General features: G+C 52.6%; 3 protein-coding genes across 4 annotated transcripts in view; 2 read left to right on the top strand and 1 right to left on the bottom strand.

Annotated features, from left to right (window-relative positions):
- Positions 1-111: 111 nt before the first annotated feature.
- On the top strand, positions 112-4033 carry PSMB10 (proteasome 20S subunit beta 10). Its single transcript, XM_053604558.1, has 9 exons — positions 112-441; positions 1525-1772; positions 1969-2056; positions 2141-2238; positions 2351-2491; positions 2749-2864; positions 2965-3023; positions 3636-3787; positions 3870-4033. The coding sequence occupies exons 2-9, from the start codon at positions 1717-1719 to the stop codon at positions 3979-3981; spliced, it is 822 nt and encodes a 273-aa protein (XP_053460533.1). The 5' UTR covers positions 112-441; positions 1525-1716; the 3' UTR covers positions 3982-4033.
- A 2523-nt stretch (positions 4034-6556) lies between these two features.
- Positions 6557-8259, top strand: CTRL (chymotrypsin like). Its single transcript, XM_053604615.1, has 7 exons — positions 6557-6617; positions 6923-7026; positions 7118-7197; positions 7308-7389; positions 7555-7735; positions 7823-7956; positions 8036-8259. Exons 1-7 carry the CDS (start codon positions 6566-6568, stop codon positions 8195-8197), a joined length of 795 nt encoding a protein of 264 aa, XP_053460590.1. The 5' UTR covers positions 6557-6565; the 3' UTR covers positions 8198-8259.
- Positions 8260-8455: 196 nt separating this feature from the next.
- The window catches only part of PSKH1 (protein serine kinase H1), a 38253-nt gene continuing 24644 nt past the window's right edge, over positions 8456-22064 (bottom strand). Inside the window, exon 3 of one of the 2 annotated variants that reach the window (XM_053604521.1) lies at positions 8456-10672. In XM_053604521.1, coding sequence (XP_053460496.1) covers positions 10355-10672 — 318 coding nt within the window. In that variant the 3' untranslated portion in view covers positions 8456-10354. Of the gene's footprint in view, positions 10673-16277; positions 16374-22064 lie in introns of those variants that run through there. The other variant, XM_053604529.1, reaches the window with a different exon arrangement.

Below are 22064 nucleotides of genomic sequence, written 5' to 3'. Positions count from 1 at the left end.
AGGGGGAGACACTAGCGTCCCCATCAATGCTTTCATGTCTCACCAGCCACAGGCTCAGTGCTCTATGGAACATGAAGCAAGATGAGCTCTGTAAGGCTTGAGTTTGAACTGGCCACCCTGAAAAATGCATCTTCCCCACTCTCCTGGGTGAGCTGTTTAGGCAGCTATGTTGCTAGTGCCTCTGCTGGTAGGGAACAGAGCCAGATGCACCCATGGCCATGTGATAGGGCCACAGGGAGGGGAAGATCTGAGCTGTCCCAGCTACCAAAAGGGGAGGTGAGACAGCCTTCTTATTCATTTATTTATTTATTTATTTATTTTTTGCAGTTTTTGGCCGGGGCTGGGTTTGAATCCACCACCTCTGGTATATGGGGCCAGCACCCTACTTCTTTGAGCCACAGGCACCGCCCATCAGGATTTGAGACAGCCTTTTGAGTACTGGTGAGTGACAGAGGCACAAGACTTTAGAATGCAAGTGACAACCATTAATCAGATCATCTCATAATTGTTAATGAAGCTAAGTGCTCTGAGACAGTTTAGGGAGCACCAAGAGGTTGAGCCTTGTGGGTTACGGGAAGCTTCCCAGAGTGGCGCCTCCACTGTGGTCAGAAGGTTAAGAATGTGACTAGATTTCTGATCTAGAAAGAACCTCTCTCTGCAGGGCACAGTGTAGCCTAGGGTAGAAAGTGTGGGGTAACTAGGGAGGCCAGTGCAAATTCAAAGTAGGAGAGAATGCTAAGACTTGCAGTGTAGGAGAAAGATATGTACAGATACAAACTGAGAAGTGAAATAAGGCTTGGCCTTGAGCAGAGCCCTGTATACCTCTAGGCCCCTAAATGGACAGCCAAGGTGCCCCCCTTTTTTTTAATTGGACACCTTGTCTCTCACTCTGTCACCCCAAGTAGAGTGATGTAGCATCACAGCTCACAGCAACTTCAAACTCCTGGGTTCAAGAGTTCCTCTTATTCAGCCTCCTGAGTAGCTGGGACTACAGGTGCCTGCCACAACACTCCGCTAGTTTTTCTATTTTTAGTAGAGATGGTGTCTCACTCTTGCTCAGGCTGGTCTTGAACTTGTGAGCTCAAGCAGTCCACATGCCTTGGTTTCCCAGAGTGCTAGGATTACAGACCATGGTGCCCCTCTTGAAAGAGGGAAGATGGCACCTGATGCAGGAAAGGTGGAAGGACCTTTATTGTGGCTGAGGAGTCAGGTTCCTGGGAGAAGACTTAGGCAATAAGAGGCAAGAGTTGGAAGAAGTGTGACAAAGGACAAAAGTCTGCCATGCTTGATGCTTTTGGGAGTCCAGTAGCAATTCACAGACCTGGCCAAACCATCTGACAGCTTTAAGGCAATTGGGACTGGAGGTTAGAGTTGGGGATGGGGTAAGAGAGGAGGGGCTCAGACTGTAAGGGGTAGGAGGAGCTAAACAAGAACAGAGGGAGGGGTGTGTCCCTCTGTCTGACCCAGCATGGAGGGCCTAGCGAAGAACATCAATCACCCTTTTCCCAATTTGCTCTGGACCAGAGGTTAAGGTGAAAGTGAAAGAAAAGCTGCAGAAAGCGGGCAGCACCTCTGAGGAAGGGTGAAGGCGAAAGTGAAAGCAGGAAGAAAGGACGTGGAGCCCTGCAAAGGCTGAGTCGGAGGCCTTTTATGCTCCCCTCAAGCCTATTCGTCTGACCTGACCCCCGACCCCTTATTGACTCTGCCAGCCCGGACATGCTGAAGCTAGCGATGGAGCCCCGAGGGGGCTTCTCCTTCGAGAATTGCCAGAGGTGAAGGGGGGAGGGTTAATCTCGAGCTGCATACACTGGGACGTGGGCCTTTTTCCGGAGTGTGGTTGAGAGAGTGTGTTGGGCGACCTGGGTTCCAGGCTTACCCCGGGAGATAAGGGAAACCGTGACCGGGCTGGGGGATACGACAAGAGTCTCAGAAGCATAACTGAAAGTCGGGCACCCCTTCTGTTTCCAGAAATGCATCACTGGAACGCGTCCTCCCGGGACTCAGGGTCCCTCACGCACGCAAGACGGGGACTACCATCGCGGGTCTTGTGTTCCGAGTGAGTACGGGAAGGGACTGTGGGACTAGAGGGACGGCCGGGGGTATCGAGCCGGCACTGAGGCAGTGGCCCCTTCTCCCCCAGGACGGGGTCATCCTGGGTGCGGATACGCGGGCCACTAACGATTCGGTCGTGGCGGACAAAAACTGCGAGAAGATCCACTTCATCGCCCCTAAAATCTAGTGAGACTCCCCCCAGCCCCAGTCCCTCACGCAAAAAAGTACCGCCTTCTCGTTCCTACCCGTTCCCCGAACATCCTGGCCCTGCCCACACCGATGCTCCCTTTGCTTTCAGCTGCTGTGGGGCTGGAGTGGCCGCGGACGCCGAGATGACCACACGGATGGTAGCATCCAACATGGAGCTACACGCGTTATCCACGGGTCGCGAGCCCCGCGTAGCTACGGTCACCCGCATCCTGCGCCAGACGCTTTTCCGGTGCGGGGATAGACAGACCTTGGGAGGGGCCATTGTGGGGCGGGCGGGGTTGACAGGAGGCTGGAGGGAGAAAGGCGGGGCTGCGATGTGTGGGTAAACAGGAAAAGGCAAGCCTAAGAGAAACTGAGCAACAGGAAGAGGCTACACCAGTCAGGGACGCCGGGCCACAGGAAAGGGCGGGGCTTGGGTCCAGGAGCGAGGTCTTAAAGGCGGAGCCTTGAGCGCGCCTGCGGCTAATTCTGCCCACCCGCGATCAGGTACCAGGGCCATGTGGGTGCGTCGCTGATCGTTGGCGGCGTAGATGTGGCCGGACCGCAGCTCTATGGCGTGCACCCCCATGGGTCCTACAGCCGTCTGCCCTTCACGGCCCTTGGTGAGCGCTTCCGCCCTTTTCAAACCCCAGGCTTCAGGTTTGTGCCCCAAACGGTATGGCCGCGGCCGCAGCTGACCTCAGGCGTCCCTCTGCCCTGCAGGCTCAGGCCAGGACGCGGCCCTGGCGGTGCTGGAGGATCGGTACCAGCCGAACATGACGGTGAGCCACCTTGGCCCTCACTACGTGATCCCTGGTGGGTGGTGTACCGGGGGTCTGGGGGAGCTTAGAGAGACCTTGGCCCTGTATGGAGGCCGGAGAAGACGTGACCACTGAGGGCTGGAGTGAGGGCGAACTGTAGTCCCAACAGAACACAGTCCAATACCAAAGCTTGGATGGCCAGAAAAAGTGGAAGCTCACAGAAGATGGTTTGGAGCCAAGGGAGGAGGGAAAGATTGGTGGGGTCCTGGATTTGGTTTGGGGTGATGGAAGCTGGATGTATGTGGCTTTAAAAGTGTACGGTAAGACCCAGAGAGAGAAATGCAGTGGGGGCTTGGGGCCCAAGACTAGATTGGTTAGGTGGACAAGCTGCTGGAAGAGGGGCCACAAGTGTAGGCAATTCTGGGAAGTTTGTGAAGAGAGCAGTGGCAGAGACCACCAGGTCTTGGGAGAGAGGGAGGCAGAGATCCAGGGACTGCTGTGAAGGAAAGGAGGGTGGGTGTGGTGAATAAATAGTCTGGGCTTCAAGATTAACAAACTCTCCCAGACTAACCTGAGGTAACACCAGAGTACCTCAGAGGATCCACCAGGCCTCACATGTTTATTTCACTACAGCTGGAGGCTGCACAAGGACTGCTGGTGGAAGCCATCACCGCAGGGATCCTGGGTGACCTGGGCTCTGGGGGCAGTGTGGATGCATGTGTGATCACCGGGACTGGTGCCAAGATGCTGCGGACACTGAGCTCACCCACGGAGCCCATAAAGAGGTGGAAGCTGGGGAGATGAAGTTGCAGGAGGGTGGGTCATGTAATGGGCCCAAGTTGAGCAGCTGTCCCTCCTTCCTCACAGGCCTGGACAGTACCACTTTGTGCCTGGAACCACAGCTGTCCTGACCCATACAGTGAAGCCACTAGACCTGGAGCTACTGGAAGAAACTGTGCAAGCTATGGAGGTGGAGTAAAGTAGGCTGAGGCTCACAGCTTGGAACAAGGGGGAATAAACCCAGCAATACAAACATCTAAACAGATGGCTGTGTCGTTCCTGGGTGGAATGGGGCAGGCAGCCAGCAGGGCCTACTGCTCCAGTCCATGGCCTTAAGAGGTTCCCTTCACCCATCTCAGACGTCTACCCTTCCAGAACCTCTGTCTTAGCTGTCATTGCAGGTGTGTGTGGGGCACTCCATCCTGTCTTACTCAAACCTTACTTTTGACTCCACACACCACGGAGGCTCCCCTCTCACTTCCCAGCCTTGCTTTCTAGTAAGCTGGTGACAGCTGTAAAGCCCAAAAGACCCCATGTACGGCTTCTCCCTAGAGCCTTTCCCTGGCCCCTCCATGGCTCAGGACAAAGCTCACACCTCAGCCAGGGATGGTGGCTCACACCTATAATCCTAACACTCTGGGAGGCCAAGGCAGAAGGATCCCTTGAGCTCACAGGTTTTTTTGTTTGTTTTTTTTTTTTTTTTTTGAGGAGAAACAAAGTTTATAAATTTGTTGGCAAATGAGGAGATTGGCAGACCCCAATCCCTCAGTAGAGTTCTGTGGGTGACCGTTTGCTCACAGCAGCCTCAAACTCCTGGGTTAAAGTGAGTCTCTTGCCTCAGCCTCCCAAGTAGCTGGGACCACTGGTGTTTGTCACAATGCCTGCCTATTTTTTTAGAGATGGGGTCTCGCTCTTGTTCAGCCTGGTCTCCAACTCCTGAGCTCAGGCCATCCATCTGCCTGAGCCTTCCAGAGTGCTAGTATTATAGGCATGAGCCACTGTGCCCAGCATTGGCATACTCCAATCTTAAAGTATTAACGTCCTGCTTCTGACAGAAATATAGAGTTCTGATTAATCTCGTCTTCAGCTAAGACGATCTGTCACCTCCACCTGGACAATTAGCTTGAGCCATTTACTGTGGTATGAAGAACAAAGGATACTTCCCTACCACTCCTAATCACTGGCCTGAGGCAGGGATGTAGGTTTTAATTCTTAAAATGAGCAGTGGAGGTTATAAAAAGACAAAACATTTTTACCCTTTTCAGGCCATTTCCCGTTACACTGTGATTAAAGCTAAAAGAAACACTGGGCAAAACGTTTTGTCAATGGCTTCCTGCTCATTGAGGCATGCGGTAAAGTCTTAAAATGTCCAGGTATGGGGATGGGTAGACCTGGGCTCTGTGGCACGCAGGGCTACTTATCTACCATCCCTGATGCTTCCTTTTCTCAATTTCAAAGCAAGGATAGTACTTAACTCAAAAGCAGTTGAGAAAATTAAACTGACATAATATATATATAGCACTTAACACAGTAGTAGGTATTATCTTGTAGGTATGTATTCTCAATATCAAATGTTCAGACCTTTTTCTGAGGAGGAGTTAATCTCTACTTACGTTATTTGTGATCTTAAGTTTATCTCATCAGAAAAGCAACTGCTTATTATTAATATGGAAAAGCCTCCCCCATGTGCATATTGGTTAGCTGATAACACAATTTTAGGATTATAAAAGTATTTAGAGTCTCACTTTGTTGCTCTCAATAGAGTGCTGTAAAATCATAGCTCACAGAAACCTCAAACTCTTGGGCTCAAGTGATTCACTTGCCTCAGCCTCCCAAGTATCTGGGATTTTAGGTGCCCACGACAACACCCATCTGTTTTTTAGAGATGGGGGTCTTGCTCTTGCCCAGGCTGGTCTCGAACTCATGAGCTCAGGCAATTCACCCACCTCGGCCTCCCAGAGTGCTATGATTACAGGCGTGAACCACCACACCTGGCCAAGAGCAAGACCCTGTCTACTAAAAATAGAAAAATTAGTTGGGTGTTGTGGTGAGTGCCTGTAGTCCCAGCTACTCAGGAGCCTGAGGCCGAAGGATTGCTTTGAGCCCAGGAGTTTGAGGTTGCTGTGAGTTATGACACCACAGCACTCTAGCCTGGGTGACAGATTAAGATTCAGTCTCAAAACAAAACCCCCAAAAGCCCCCACCTCTCTGGCCCCTCACAAGCACTACTGAGGGCTGAAGGGCTGAAAGAGGAGCTGCTGTTCAACTCCAAAGACAAGTTGGAGTTACCAGTACGTCTACCCCTGCAACTCCTTACCTGTGACCACTCAGATGATAAGCCATACCTGGTCTGCCCATGCTGGGGTGTTAGGAGGGAGACTGACTCCAAGTTTTCTGGGCTGATGGGGGTCACAAGAGACACAGAGAGAACTGACACATTTATCCAACAAGCCTTTGCTGAGCACCCACAGAGTACCCTGATAGCCTTGGGAGGCTCCTTGGATCCCAGCCACCATCTGTCCTTGGTACCCAGTGCTTCAACCCCTAGAATATGAGGTTCAGGCAGCCAATCAGAGGCCAGGCTTTGGGAGGTGGAGGTGGTGAGAGCCTCACACCTGGGTTTTGTCTGATAAGGTCAGGGGGACCTTGGCCTAACAAGACTTTCCTAAAGTGTGGGAAGGGGCTGAGCCTACATAGCTGGCCTGGCCATAGGCCCAGAACTTTGACTCAAGTTGATAAGACCTATAAAGCTAGGCCCAGCTGTTGACCTCAGACCTGCCACAATGCTTCTGCTCAGTCTGACCCTTAGCCTGGTCCTCCTCGACTCCTCCTGGGGTGAGTGGGCCAGGAGTAGCCCTACTGAACAGCCCTGGGGGTACCCCTGCTCTCAGCACTAGCCCAGAGACCCAGGCTGTCTGGAAAGAATGCAAGTGAACAAAGTGGGCAAAGGAAAAAGGAGAACCAAGGACAAGGAACAGGGACTAGGTTGGAGGGAGATGTGGAAGAATGGATGGCAAGGGGGCTGGTTGGGTGGGGATAACTAAGATAGTCATGGAGATGCTAAGGGGGCACAAAGGGAAGAAGGTGGGGAAAGGTAGGCTGGAGTGTGGAGAGCAGGTCCTCACTAGCCCCATTGCCAGGCTGTGGCATTCCTGCCATCACACCAGCACTGAGCTTCAGCCAGAGGATTGTCAACGGGGAAAATGCAGTACCAGGCTCTTGGCCCTGGCAGGTGTCCCTGCAGGTATGCTTATTATAGGGATGGAGCCATTCTGGGTGCTTCATACCTAGCCATGGGCTGAGTCCCTGCCCCCAACTCTCACCCCTGACCCTAGGACAGCAGTGGCTTCCATTTCTGTGGTGGCTCTCTAATCAGCCAGTCCTGGGTGGTCACTGCTGCCCACTGCAATGTCAGGTGAGCACCTGCACTCTAGTGCCCTACCCCTGCCCACATCCTTTCCCTGGATGCCTCTCCCTTGCTCTGCCCCCCCCCCACCAAGGCTGTCAACCCCACTTTCTCCACAGCCCTGGCCGCCACTTTGTCATCCTGGGTGAGTATGACCGATCATCCAGTGCTGAGCCTGTGCAGGTTCTGTCCATCTCAAGGGTGAGTGCTGGGGCTGCAGGCATGAGAGGGAGATGGGCAGCGTAGGTGCATGGACTCTGGGAATGAGAATTGAGGGCATGCCTTGGCCTCCCCACTCAGCACCCATTAGCCCCCTGGGTGCCTGTGCCTGGGGCAGCCCTACACAGCCTCCTTCTGGCCCCACAGGCCATCACACACCCCAACTGGAACCCCACCACTATGAACAATGACCTGACGCTACTGAAGCTTGCCTCGCCAGCCCAGTATACAACACGCATCTCTCCAGTTTGCCTGGCATCCTCGAACGAGGTGCTGACTGCAGGCCTCACATGTGTTACCACTGGCTGGGGCCGTCTCAGTGGCGTGGGTAGGAAATTGGGCCAAAGACCTGGGTGGGAGGGTTAGGGTGGGGACAAGCATCCTAGGCCGGCTTGACCACCCTCTTGGCCCTCAGGCAATGTGACACCAGCACGTCTACAGCAGGTGGTTCTGCCCCTGGTCACTGTCAATCAGTGCCAGCAGTATTGGGGCTCACGTATAACCGACTCCATGATCTGTGCCGGTGGCTCAGGTGCCTCCTCCTGCCAGGTGAGCACCAGCACCCTGTCCTGTGCACCATCCCATGGCACACCTCCCCAACACTGACTTCTTTCTTCTTCCCTTTCAGGGTGACTCCGGAGGCCCTCTTGTCTGCCAGAAGGGAAACACATGGGTGCTTATTGGTGTCGTGTCCTGGGGCACCAGCAATTGCAATGTGCGTGCACCTGCCATGTACACACGGGTCAGCAAGTTCAACACCTGGATCAACCAGGTCATAGCCTACAACTGAACCCACCACAGGGCCCCTCCCTATCTCAATTTAATAAAGACCGCAAGTTCTGTCCTCTCATGTATTCTTGTCTATCTCTTGGCTCAGGGGAAAGGAGAGGCTGTTGAGGGTCCCTACTCCCCCCTTGGACTTTGTCTTCTGGCATGCAAGGGAGTGTTGAGTCAGGGTCTTCCTAGAGCAGCCATGCCCAGGTCAGGCCCCCCCAACTCTCCTCCTCTGGGGCAACCCCTTCATCCTACAGCAAGGAGCCAGGGCTGCTGGAATGAATAGGCAGCCTTCCCTGGGGAGGGCAGCCTGTTTACTGGATACAGAGGATACATTTACAAACTGAGTACACAAAATAAATAACTGCACATTCTTCATCCATGGTCCATGGCATCAAAACCCAGGCAGGCCTATCAAAGGCCCAAGTCTCCAAACCCCCTCTGTCCTACCCTCAGGACCAGGACTACCCTGGGCAAGTGAGGAAATATATCCCCAGGGCTTCAGGCCCCCAGAGATACTTGGGGATTTGGGGAGAAGTTCTGAGGCCATGGTGTTTGGCTCTCCACTGCCTCCTACCCAGGGGGCAGTGGGGACGGAAGGAAGGGTGTGTATAAGGCACAGTTGACTTGGCACAGAGTCGTCTCTTTGGTTTGGTTTCCCACTGGAGGTGGCACATGCAGATAGAGGGCCTAGCCCAAGGTTGCTCACTAGTAAGAGCTGAGGGGGACAAACCCCCCTTGCTGGCAGAGATCCTGTCATCAAGCCAAGGCCAAAGCTGGGCCCTGGCCCCTTCCTACCCACTGAAAGCAGCTGTGGAAGGAGGCTTGGTTCCAGCTTGGTTTTTGGTAGAGGGCGACACCATGAGAAATAGGACAGTTCTGGCTCAGGTGGGAAAGTAGCCACCCAATCCCACCCACCTCCCACCAGGGCTCCCTCCAGCCTGAGACTGAGCAGGGCCCAGACTGAAGGTTAATGCTGTGAAAGGATATAGGCACAGAGTGGGTGGGGCAAGGTCAGTTGTGAGAAGGCCAGTGTCCCAGGCACCCAGGGTTCAGAGGCAGGTCACAGAGTAAGGCTAAGTTCCAGGGAAAGGTGTGCAGAAGCTCAGTGGAAGGGGAGAGTTGAGCAGCTGGTAGACCTCTCCCAATGCAGCAACTCCTTCCTTCCCACTTCCTCCTGGAGGACTGTGTGCAGGATGGGTGTGCAGAGATTGCACCCAGGCTGCCTGTACCTATGCTAGACACCAGATGGCGCCTTCATGCAGTCACAGAGGAAGGAACAGTGGAGCCTGAAGGGAAGGGGCCATGGGTTGTACTGGTACTAACAATGAAATACTAACGGGGAACTCCCTGTGCTCTGCCTTGGCCCCCAGGTGCTCCACCCCCCAGGTAGCAGCAGTGGGGCTTCCTTTACCCCCCACAGTAGGGAAGGAGGCACCTGGGGAATGGAATGGTCATCCAAAGGGGAGCAAAAAGCAATGGTGGGCTCTGCAAAAGTGGCACTGAGAGTGGTTGGCTGGTGGCCAGGGAAGGACTGGAAGCTGGGGCAAGCCTGCCACCAGCCCAGATCCAGAAGCACTAAGGTCCATGCATTGGCACTACCACCAGAGGTCCTGGAGGCACCAGGAAGACAAATCTGACTGTCTGGATCTAGCCAGGGGCTGAGAGTCTAGTTAAGGCATAACTGTGTGCATCCCATGGAGCCTGATTTGAGGATCAGGAAGCCTTGGAATGTGGGGGGCCAGGGAGCAAGGCTCTGCAGAGGAAAGGGGGCATTCCAAAAGTAACTGTCACAGAATGTCCTAGGGCCATAAGACAACCTCCAGGCAGCACTGCAGGCCCCTCTGGTCTGGGGAAAACACAGGGCAAGGTAGATAGTGAAGGCCAGGTGTGGTCCCTTCCCACAACTCATACAAGAGCAGTTGTCCACGAACAGGAGTAGCCATGCCAGGCCAAGGAGGTCACAGCCCCCTGGGCCACCTCCACTCTGTCACACCTGGCCCAGACCCAAGGTGAGGAAGGGGGCTGCTGAAGCACAGAGAAGGGGAAGGAGCCATTCTTTACCTCCTGCTAGCCGTGCAGGCCTATCTCTAGAGAGGGTATCAGGCCCAGAAGGCACAGCAATGAGTGGCCAGGCTGGGCCCATGACATGTCTATACCATAGCCAGGTGGCTCAGCCATTGTACTGCTGCTGGTAACGCAGGTTGAGCTCCCGCAACTCCCGTTCCCGCACACGGCGTGACTTGTTGGAGCGTGTTGAGCGGCTGGAACGTGTGGACTGGGCAGATTTGGTGCTCTGACAGCGTGAGGAGGCACGTTTGAGAAGGTTCTGGGAGATGGAGCGGTGCAGATTCTTCATGGACGAAGAGGCTGCCATGCTTACCACCCACGGGTGCCTCAGAGCCTGCAGTGCAGTCATACGGGCTCCAGGGTCCACTGTCAGCAGACGGTCAATGAAGTCCTTGGCCAAGTTGGACACACTAGGCCAGGGCTAGAGACCAAGGACAAGCATTAGAGTGAGAGCACTCAACGATGCCCATATCATCTGGGTGAGGCCACCACCACAGTGTTCAGTCCCACCCAGTGTCCTTACACTTCCCCCAGAGAGAAACACTACCCTCTCCTCCCATGTTGCCTTCTGGGCCTCTCCTCCCCATACAACACTGGTCCAGATGCTGAGCAGGGGCTACTCTCTGGGTGATGAGGAGTCTGACAAGGAAGAAAAGGACCTGCCCTCTTTCCCAGGGAGCAAACTTCTAAGGTACACTGGACCTGAAGCCTAGCTCAGGGAGGTGACCCTTGCCAAGTCCCCCAATCTACCATAACTTCAAGAGATTTAAAGAGAATGACTCAAATTTTCCTACCACATTCTGAGTCAGACTTAAGCTCCAATCCCTAGATGCCCAGACCAGGCCACCAAGAAAGGAACTTCCTAGTCCAACTTCCAACTGCCAAAGCAATGGTGGGAGACCATAGTAAACTCCTAGCCTCAGCCTCCTTGCAGGGTGAGGAAACAATACAAGACAACCAGATTTCTTAGTCTGCTGAAAGGCCAGGAGATCCCCAGGGGCTAGGAGGAACCAGGACCTTCTCAGGAACACTCTCTAGTCTGTAGGACTTCTCTAAGCCATGAGAGGCTCCTGGCAGTGGTGTGAGCCAGCCTAACTTTAATCCCTTATGTTCCCAGGCAGAGCTCTACAAAGCCTGCTCTGAGACAGGTATCCAGGGCTGTCTCATCTCAGCCACATGCCAAGCAGGTGTCTGTCTCAGGGCCTCAGGCAGTAGGTTTCTTCACCTGGCTGAACCCTAAGGTTCTCAAGGTAAAGGACATCTGCCAGATGTGGGGGCTCACACCTGTAATCCTAGCATTCTGGGAGGCCAAGGCAGGTGGATTGCTTGAGCTCAGGAGTTCTAGACCAGCTCTGAGCAATAGCAAGACTGTCTCTAATAAAAATAGAAAAACTAGCCAGGTGTTGTGGCAAGCACCTGCAGTCCCAGGTTCTCAGGAGGCTGAGGCAAGAGGATCACTTGAGCCCAAGATATGAGCTATGATACCATGGCACTCTGTGGAGGGTGACAATGTGAGACCCTGTCTCGGAAAAAAAAAAAAAAAGGTAAAGGACACTTGCTCAGGCTCTCTCTTAGCCCCCGGTGCTTGAGGCAGTTACTCTAGCTGCAACTTTAAAACTGCAATATCAGGCGTGGTAGCTCACACCTGTAATCCCAGCACTCTTGGAGGCTGAGGCAGGTGAATCGCCTGAGCTCACAAGTTCAAGACCAGCCTGAGGTAGAGCAAGACCCCATCTCTAAAAAATAGCTGGGTGCTGTGGTGGGCACCTGTAGTCCCAGCTACATGGAGACTGAGGCAAGAGAAGTGCTTGAGCTCAAGTGTCTGAGGTTGCTGTGAGCTATGATACCATAGCACTCTACTACGGGGCAACAAAGTGAGACTCTGTCTCAAAAAAAAAAAAAGACTGGGGTGCTAGAAGAGCCCCAGTGCCTGTAGCACAGGAGGCACTCAGCAGACACAGGCTCATAGAGTAAACAATCCATGTTGGGCAACTAATGAGTACCCATTCCTGGAGCTGCTTCCAGGCCATAGGGCTCAGCCAGGTGGGGCTATGAGCCTCTCTGCTGGAGGGCAGGCCCTGGGTCCCTACCTCTCCTAGGAGCACTCATGGGCTCAATGCTTCCCAAAAGGTGGGCTCACTTTGCTTCCTGCCAGGTGAGGTCTACCTGTTCTACCCATGGCACCCTTAACCTTGAACAACTCTTGAACATATCCTCTGGGGCACTCAGAAAAGGTCTATGAGTCCACATTTGAGGCAGTTGCATGACATTCAGCGGACACACACCCATTGACTATTGATTTCTAACCCCAGCCTGGTTCCTGTGACCTCCAACACTTCCCACACCCCCTCCCCTACTGCTGTACAAAGGTGATGCAGGAGGAACACATATGTGCAGTTCTGAGGAAGGGTGGGGACCACTTGCAGTTGCTGTCCTCACCTGTCCTTTGGAAGGCAGATCTCAATTTTTACAGAGCAGAACCAGAAGTGAGAGGGGAACCGCATTTCCAAATGGCTACCTTATAGAGTCATCCTTACCATGGGCCAGCTCCCAATGATTCCTGGGAGACTCCAGCCCATGAGGAAAGTCAGGGTCTCAGGAACGTGCAGACAAGGAAGCCCACAGATACACTGCTGTCCCAGAATAGTGGCGGTGCAGGGAGCAACAGCCCTCTGTCCACAACTCTCTGTAAGCCCACAGCTCAGGCCTCTAGTACTGAGGCTAATACGTAGGGTGACTGGATTAAACAGTTGCCCGACAGCTTTTGGCTCACAGTTTAGAAAACCAGTGGTGTACTGCTACGCCCTGAACACAAAGAGCCCTGTGAAAGGCCAAAAGGCCAGAACACAGACATTCACCACAGCCTCCATCGCCAACTGGAGACATGGAAAGCAGCAGTCTAACAGGGCCTGATGGGCACAGCACATACAGAGCTGCACAGAGTGGGTCGGGAATACCTGTGCTGCTCATCAGCTCTCTATAGCAGGGGTCCTCAGGCCACAGGTCCTATGGCCCACAGGCCACACGTGGCGCTGTGATTGTACTTGTTCCCGTTTTGTTTTTTTACTTCAAAATAAGATATGTGCAGTGTACATAGGAATTTGTTCATAGTTTTTTTAAACTATAGTCCGGTCCTCCAACGGTCTGAGAGAGAGTGAACTGGCCCCCTGTTTAAAAAGTTTGAGGACCCCTGCCACAGTTTTCAGGAAAAGAACTCACCAGGCAACACACTGCAGTTCAGCCTGGCTTGCTGAAAGCCCCTGCCCCTTGGGCCAGCCAAGACAAAAGAGGAGCAGTTTCTCTACAGAGCACAGAATAACAGTCAAGCTGGACTCACAGCCAAGAACCTGAAAACAAACACATCAAAAGCTTCCCCACTTTACATCTACACCCAGCCAAACCGTGGACCCCTCCAATTCCAACCCAGTCATCAAGGCAGTCAAGGGAAGCCTCACACCAGACCCGCCCTAGGGGTTTAAGCATCTCCCTTTCCAGACTGGCACAGGCTCACACCAGGCATCAACCCCTGCTGCTCATGGAGCGGCCAGCCCTTAAGTGCCAAAAGCAGGCCAGATTGATCCGCCCCATGTGCTCCCCCAGACTCACACCTTGCCAATTACTGTGAACGTGCGGCTGTGTGCAGAATGCCGACAGGCTCATTTGTCTGACGGCTAGCCCAGCCCTCTAGCAGCTCCCAGCTTTCTTTGAAGAGCTGAAAGCAGCTGGGCCAGGTGGGACCCCTTAGCCAATGGTGACTTAAGTTGTCCTGACCTGAAAACCAAACTGTCCCAATGAGCCCCCAGCCTAGCCCTTGTTCATTAAGCCTACAGAGGTTAAGTCAGGCAGGCCAAGCAAAGAGGTAGAGCCCACTGACAGTGAATAAGGGGCTTAGGCTGACTTCCAGAATAGCGGCCCAGAAGCCCTGCTGAGGCTTCCACCAGGGCTCAGGAAAGTAAGGCTTTCCACAGGTAAGATTTCCCATAGCCACATTTCTGATCCCAAGTTCAATTGGCACCTCCTAAGAAGGCCTTCAACACCCACAGCCCAAACCACCTGCTTCCCCAACCTTCCTGGTCCTCTGGAGCCACAGAAGTATGTCTGTCAGCCTGTGAGTGACTGGCCGGGAAGCATTCTGGGCATGGGAAAAAGAAAAATGATAAACAGTCAAGTCCTTCAGTCCCCACAGCTCTAACTGCTTGTTCTGGGTGAAGGACAGAACTGTCACTTAGGTATACTTGGAGCCACACCAGGGACACACATGGCCTCGGGTGGCTAACATCAGAGACGCCAAGTACCACCTGGTCAGGCTCCCAGAGACTTCCACCTGTTTCTAGGTTAACATGGAGCACACAGCACAGAAGGGAATGTTAAGATGTTGGTTGTCTTTGCCTCCAGACACTCAGGTTTCCCCCATTCTGGGATCAAAGGACAGCTCTGATATTCGGCTGACAGCTTATACTCTTTTCCACAAGTCTGGAGCTGTGTGGGTGTGGGGCTGGGCCCTGCTCTGAGAGGACAAGGAGAGGCTGTGGGAGGAGGGATGTCAAGCAAGCTGGCTGCCTTGTCCTCTTGCAATTAGTATGCCTACTCCTGATGTCAGAACAGCAAAGGTGCCAACAGGGAATAAGGGGAGAGAATTTTCCCATGAGCACCTCCTTACAACTTCACCTTTATCATCTGCACTCATGCTGGACCACTGTCACTCCTCAGCAGGGGAATCCAGCTCACCATTCAGTGGGACAGTCACCAAAGCAGACACAGTTTGTTGGTCTAGCTCGAAGAACCCTCCCCTCCTAATGGCTCCTTTTACTTGCTTTAGCTCTACTGTCTGGCACAAGGACCTGGCAAGAACTTTACCCAAGCCACTATCAGTGGTCTCAACTTAAGCTCAAGAGCCAGAAGAATAAAGGCTGGAGCCAGTTCTCTGCTGTAAGCTGCAGAGAGAAGAGGAAGCTGCTTCTTTTGGGCAGCAAACCCAGCTTACAAGGCTGCCCTAGACTTCCTCTGGCAGGCAGGTCTGATCACTCTCAAGTAAGGCTGGGAGAAAAAGGCCTTGTATCGCTTCTGGATGGCATCTAGATGATAAAATGTTAGACTGCAAGTCCAGTGACCTGTGTTCAAGCTGTACCTCCTCTACATGACCTTAGAGAAATCAGTCTCCGGACTTTTAGCAAGGGGCTGACTGCATTGGATTTTAAGTCCCTCTTAGTTGCTGGGAGCGGGGGTTCACGCCTGTATCCTAGTACTCTGGGAGGCTGAGGTGGGTGGATTGCCTGAGCTCATGGGTTCAAGACCAGCCTGAGCAAGAGCGAAACTTCATCTCTAAAAATAGCCAGAGGTTGTAGCCGGCGCCTGTAGTCCCAGCTACTTGGGAGGCTGAGGCAAGTGAATCATTTGAGGCTCAGTGCCTGTAGCTCAAGCGGCTAAGGCGCCAGCCACATACACCAGAGCTGGTGGGTTCGAATCCAGCCCAGACCCGCCAAACAACAATGACAACTACAACCAAAAAATAGCCGGGCGTGGTGGCAGGTGCCTGTGGTCTCAGCTACTTGGGAGACTAAGGCAAGAGAATCTCATAAGCCCAGGACTTGGAGGTTGCTGTGAGCTCTGACGCCACAGCACTCTACCCAGGGCTATAGCTTGAGACTCCGTCTCAAAAAAAAAAGAGAATCACTTGAGGCTCAGCGCCTGTAGCTCAAGCAGCTAAGGCACCAGCCCCATACACCAGAACTGGAGGGTTCAAATCCAGCCTGGGCCTGCCAAAAAACAATGACAACTACCACCAAAGAAAAGAAAAATAGCTGGGCATTGTAGCAGGCGTATGTAATCCCAGCTACTCAGGAGGCTGAGGCAAGAGAATTGCTTAAGCCCAGGAGTTAGAGGTTGCTGTGAGCTGTGATGCCACAGCACTCTAACCAGGACGATAGCTTGAGGCTCTGTCTCAAAAAAAAAAAAAAAGTCCTTCCTAGTTTTTAAAGTTCTAGATTCAAAGAACATGGCTCTCCACCTTTTCCCCTCACTTGCCTCCATGTGTGGTAAAGCATAACATCTAACATTTAAAGCTGACCTCTTGACTCCTGTGTGTTCTTCATCCAGTCCATGATGACTCTGGGAAAGGTTGTCTGGAAGAAAAAGCAGTCCCACCAAAGATCTAAGCAGGGGAAGGAAAGAAAGCGAGGAAGAAGCCTGGGCTTTGCCACCATGACTCAGTTCTTCCTTCAGCTTTGTCTCAAGATGTATTTACAGACCCAGTATTCCCACCCTCAAAGGCCTCCTTTCTGTACTTATGTGGGCCTGAATGAGAGCAGAGAGAAGGGCACAGAGGAAATTCTGGGAAACAGAACTTTGGGTTTGCTCAGAAGAGAAGTGTGACCTCAAGAACAGCACACTCTAAAGCTGCCCACAAGGATGAGCGCTTAGAAAATTCAGCAGACTCTGAATGTGTGGCAGTGGAGCCAGCATCCTCTCCTCTGGTCAAGACCCCGAGCGTCCTAGTGCCTGGGTTTCCAAACCAGACAGAATCGACTACGATCCATCACCCTAGGACCCAGCAGGCCACAGGTGAGGCGTGAGCAGCAGAGAGGAAAAGGATGTAGGGGAGAGAGCCTGAGGAGAGAAAAAGGAAGAGAATGGAGTTTTTAAAAGAGACAGAGAAGGGCGGCGCCTGTGGCTCAGTGACCAGGGCGCCGGCCCCATATACCGAGGGTGGTGGGTTCAAACCCAGCCCCGGCCAAACTGCAACAAAAAAATAGCCGGGCGTTGTGGCGGGCTCCTGTAGTCCCAGCTACTCAGGAGGCTGAGGCAGGAGAATCGCCTAAGCCCAGGAGTTGGAGGTTGCTGTGAGCTGTGTGATGCCACGGCACTCTACCGAGGGCAATAAAGTAAAACTCTGTCTCTACCAAAAAAAAAAGAGGCAGAGAATAAAGATAAAAATAAAATGAGAAAAGGCATGACAACCTAAAGGTTAGTAAAGCTGCATTCTGAAACTTGAGAATAAAAAAATGAGATCTTCTGCTCAAACCTGGCCCTGCACACAGCCCACCCAGTAAAGGAGAAGGGGAGGAGACAGTTACAACTCCAGAGTGAAGGAGGATGCAGTTTGCTGGCGGCAGAATCAGGGGATGTCTACAGCCCGTGGTAGCAACTAGTAATGTCTGTTTTTAACAGTGTCCTGGAGTAACTGTGGAGGATTCTGGATTTACAAGCCTATTGCAGAGCAATCTCTTTTATCTCTACTCAAAGAAAGGTTCTGCTGAGGCCAAATGTTTCCAGAGCCCAAACTGGCTCATTTTTAAAAAGATTTCCTCCCATTCTGATTTCTGAGGTGATTTGGAGTCCCATTGCTGTTAGCATCTCACCCACACTATGGCCTCTGTCCCTGGAACCCTGGGCACACAGGACTCAGCACTTACTCAATATAGGATGGCAGGATGAGTGAAGAGATAAAAGCGACTTGGACTTCTGCTCCCAGCTGGTGGGGCCACACAAGAGTGGAGCTTAGTTCTGGACACTGTGTGTGTGCCAGGAGACAAACTGAGACACATCACGGACAGGGGAGAAGGGTGATCTTATATGATGGGAGGACTGATTTGGGAAGGCAAGCCTGGAGAGCTAGTGGGGATGGCTGAACCAGGTCACCTTTAACTATTCCATACAACTGAGAGTCAGCTTCCACCTCAGTGGGGCAGGAACAGGGATGAGGTGGGAGGCCATGGGCCAATCTAAAGAGGTCAGAATGTGGGAGAGAAAACAGTCCAGCAGTTCCCAGAGGAAAGTGAGGGCCTAAAAGAAACAGAGCCTGGGAAGGGGCAGTGCTCTCCAGGTAGAGACAGACAATGAGAAGAGAGGGAGGGGACAGCTGACACACCAGTAATGGCTCTGAGCACAAGCCACCATAACTCTACCTTGGGCTCTGACCCTGGGCTGAGAGGTGCTGGAGGTATCAGAGCAAGGCCTTTCAGTGTGGGGGATGGGTCTGTTCCTGCCATAACAGGGATGGTACTGCTCTCCGGGCCCAGGCAGCAGTGACAGGGAGACACCCAGAGGACAGGGCTCTGTAGAACCCAGTGATGACCCGGAGGTGGCACACACAGGGGCTACTGCCCTCCTTCACTCAGCACTGCCTCCTGCCCCACGTGAAGGAAGCTGCTTCTGCCTTCCTATAAGAGGTCCCCAACCATAGTGACCAATGAGGGTCCATTGCTCACACATGGCCCAAACCATGCCACCTCCAGTGACAAGTCAGGGCTCCAGCCTAAGGGCACCTGCTCCTTCACTGAAGGTGGGAGACTTAATCTACCGAATCTATTGGGAGCTTTGGTAATGTTGGGATGGCCCTTCCCAAGGGACCCCTTCTAGGAGGGTATGGGGCCATCTGCTGGTCCTCATGGGATCCTCACGTTCAGACCATGCCATCATCCAGCACTTGATAACCAGCAGCCACCAGCAGGCCAGCAAGGAAGAGGGGGCCTAGAAGTGCTTCACAGCAAGGACTTCCTATACTGTCAACTACAGAGACAGATGTGGGAATGCCATCCTTTGATTGGGAGCAGGGGTCAGTGAGAGGACAGTAGAGCTGACGGGTCCATTACAGCCCCTGTCCACACTGGGGTGGAAGGAAATCAGCAATTACAGCATCCAGCAAGCCAGGCACAGTGGCTCATGCCTATAATCCTAGCACCCTGGGAGGTCAAGGTGGGTGGATTGCCTGAGCTCACGAGTTCAAGACCAGCCTGAGGGTGGGTGCCCGTGGCTCAATGGAGTAGGGTGCCGGCCCCATATGCCAGAAGTGTGGGTTCAAACCCAGCCTCGGCCAAAAACTAAAAAAAAAAAAAAAAAAGACCAGCCTGAGCAAGAGTGAGACCCTATCTCTAAAAATAGCCAGGTGTTGGGTGGCACCTATGGCTCAATGGGTAGAGCGCTGGCCCCATATACCGAGTGTGGCGGGCTCGAATCTGACCCCGGCCAGCTAAAACAGCAATGAAAATTGCAACAAAAAATAGCTGGGCATTGCGGTGGGCGCCTGTAGTCCTAGCTACTTGGGAGGCTGACGCAAGAGAATCGCTTAAGCCCAGGAGTTGGAGGTTGCTGTGAGCTGTGTGATGCCACAGCACTCTACCAAGGGAGTCAAAGTAAGAATCTGTCTCAATAAAAAAATAGCCAGGTGTTGCTGTGGGTGCCTGTAGTCCCAGCTACTCGGGAGGCTGAGGCAAGGGGATCACTTGAGCCCAAGAGTTTGAGGTTGTTGTGAGCTATGATATCAGGGGACTCTACTGAGGGTGACAAAGGGAGACTCTGTCTCAAAAAAAAAAAAGAAAAAGAAAAAAGTGTCCAGCAGAAGCTAAGCATAGGCCAGGAAACATCCTGCCTCCCTTCTTCCCACTTTCCCTCCTCGCCCCCCACACATCCCATCTCTGGTTCCCCCATGTCTCCTGGGCAGCTCTCCCCATGGCTCTAGGGTAAGATCCCATCCCTCTTCCTGTGGATGCTCCCTGTGACATACGAGGGCAGGCAAGTGGCAGGTAGAGATACAGAAGAGCCAGGGAGTATGAACCAAGCTGCATGACCAAGCCCTGTCACCTAGAGAGCACCGAGACAGGCCATACCCCCTGCACCTCATTTTCTCTACCCCAGTGCACGTGATACAATCACTTGAAGTGGAGAAGAACAAGGCCAAGAAAGAGTCGGGGAGGAGCTCATATGGAAATGTGCCTTGGCTCTGGTACTCAGCCTGCTATTGAACTACAAAGTGGCCCTACTCAATGCCCCTGTAAGTCCCCTTTGGCCCCAAGTTGAAGGATAGTCAGCCTGCTACCCAGACAGCCACCCCTGGGAGGCCACCTCCCAGCAGTTCTCATTCCCTAAGTAGCAGCAGAGTGGCCCTGTAGGTGGACTTCCTCTCCCAGAAACACTGTCCCCTGCCCAGCAGTACTCACTCTGCTGAGCAAGGCTCTGTGAGAGCCTCTGCCCAAGCCCACCTGTTCCTGACACAGTCACCTGGGCTCACCTGCAGCTCAGAGAATGCCCAAACAAAGGAGGGGACAATGTAGGCTGCTGATTGCAGTACACTGAAAAGCTGTCAATGGCATCACTCCACCATCATGCTCCAAAAGCCTCTTCATCCATCCTGGCTCTAGGAATAGCACTCTTGACAAAAGCAATGATATCAAGGGTGTCACATTTCATGTCAAGTGAATCACAAAATCTCTGCATTTAGAGAACCCTAACAGTCCCCCAGTATGAGTCTACAGGTGATGACTCACCTTTTGTGCCACTACTTTAGAAACAGCTCCTCCAGGACTCCTAGAGCCTCCCAGGACCTCCCATGACAAGCTCACCTCCCAAGGTGGCAGGTTCTTTGTGTCTTCAGATTATTCTCGCACTCACATGGGCCCTCCTCATAATCTTGTCAACATGTGTCTCCACCACCTACAATGTGCCATCTCACTCTGGTGCCTCCAGGCACTGGCTAAAAATTTAGATTTCTAGCAAAGTCACCTTCTCAGAATTCCCTCCTCTTCCAAGAGTGTTGTAATTGTCCTAAAATGTGAAGAACACAGACAGCCCTGTGGCCTTTAATCCTTCCCTTGCCTGTGCCCCCAGGCAGCTCTGGCCAGCAGCTGCCTAACCTCCTAAGCAAGAGCTAACAGTTCAGCTACCCAGAAGGCAGCCCTCCCTGCCTGCCAGCTGTCACATTTAGGACCTTCCCAGAGTATCACCAACAACCACTGGTGTTTCCCTCAGGGGGAGCCAGAACAAAGTTCCCCCCAATTATCACTTACAAACACTCCAGTTCAACCCAGCAAATATTCACACAAGTGCCCATTTGTGTACTAAGCCTGGACATGACAGCAGGGAGCATATGTAGTCAAGGACTTCATAGGCCCCAAAGAGATGTGTCCATAGTCCACAGCCTGAGAAAGCACGGAAACAAAGACTCCAGCAACAGACTAAGGGATATATGACAGGGAAAGCAGACTGTGAAGGTAGGAAGGCCAAGAACTCTGAAGCCAAGACAGCATGGATTCAAACCCCAGGCCTGTCACTCTCTAGCTATGAGACCACAAGCAAGTTACTTAAACTCACTAGCCTCAGTTTCCTCATCTCTGAGATGGGTAAGATTACACCCATGTGGACTGTTATAAAAATTAGAGATGCTGGTTTTAGAATATCCAACCCCATGTCTGATACTCAGTAGGCACTAACACAGTAGCAGTCATCAGCATCATTCCTAAAGGAAGCTATCTTTGAACTGGACTTTTTAGAGTTGATCAAATTTGTAAGGCCAACATTGGGAACAGAGTGAGGATAAGGAATGTGAGGATCATGGGGTACCTTTATTACTGGGTTCCAACAGAAATCAAGGCAGAACCAAATCTGCCCTTATAAGCTGATGATGTCCCTCCTACAGACCTGGGGCTCTTGTACCCTCTTCTTCCTAAACTGTGGCTTACATGGACCACATAAGAGCCTATTCCCTGATCCTTGATCTTCCCTGAACATCCCCAGAAGCCAGGCTGGCATTATTCCAACAGCCTCCAGTTTTCCTCCTGCCCATGTTCCACAACACTTTCTCATTTCTCCTTCACTATCAAGAATCAAGGCTCCCGGCTTGGCACCTGTAGTTCAAGCAGTTAAGACACCAGCCATGTACACCAGAGTCTACCTTAATGACAACTACAACCAGAAAACAGCCAGGCGTTGTGGCAGGCACCTGTAGTCCCAGCTACTTGGGAGGCTGAGGCAAGAGAATTGCTTAAGCCAAGGAGTTGGAGGTTGCTGTGAACTGTGATGCCACAGCACTCTACCTAGGG

Source organism: Nycticebus coucang, chromosome 2 (assembly GCF_027406575.1).
Source record: "Nycticebus coucang isolate mNycCou1 chromosome 2, mNycCou1.pri, whole genome shotgun sequence".
Classification (NCBI taxonomy): domain Eukaryota; kingdom Metazoa; phylum Chordata; class Mammalia; order Primates; family Lorisidae; genus Nycticebus; species Nycticebus coucang.
This window is presented reverse-complemented; position numbering and strand designations above follow the sequence as displayed.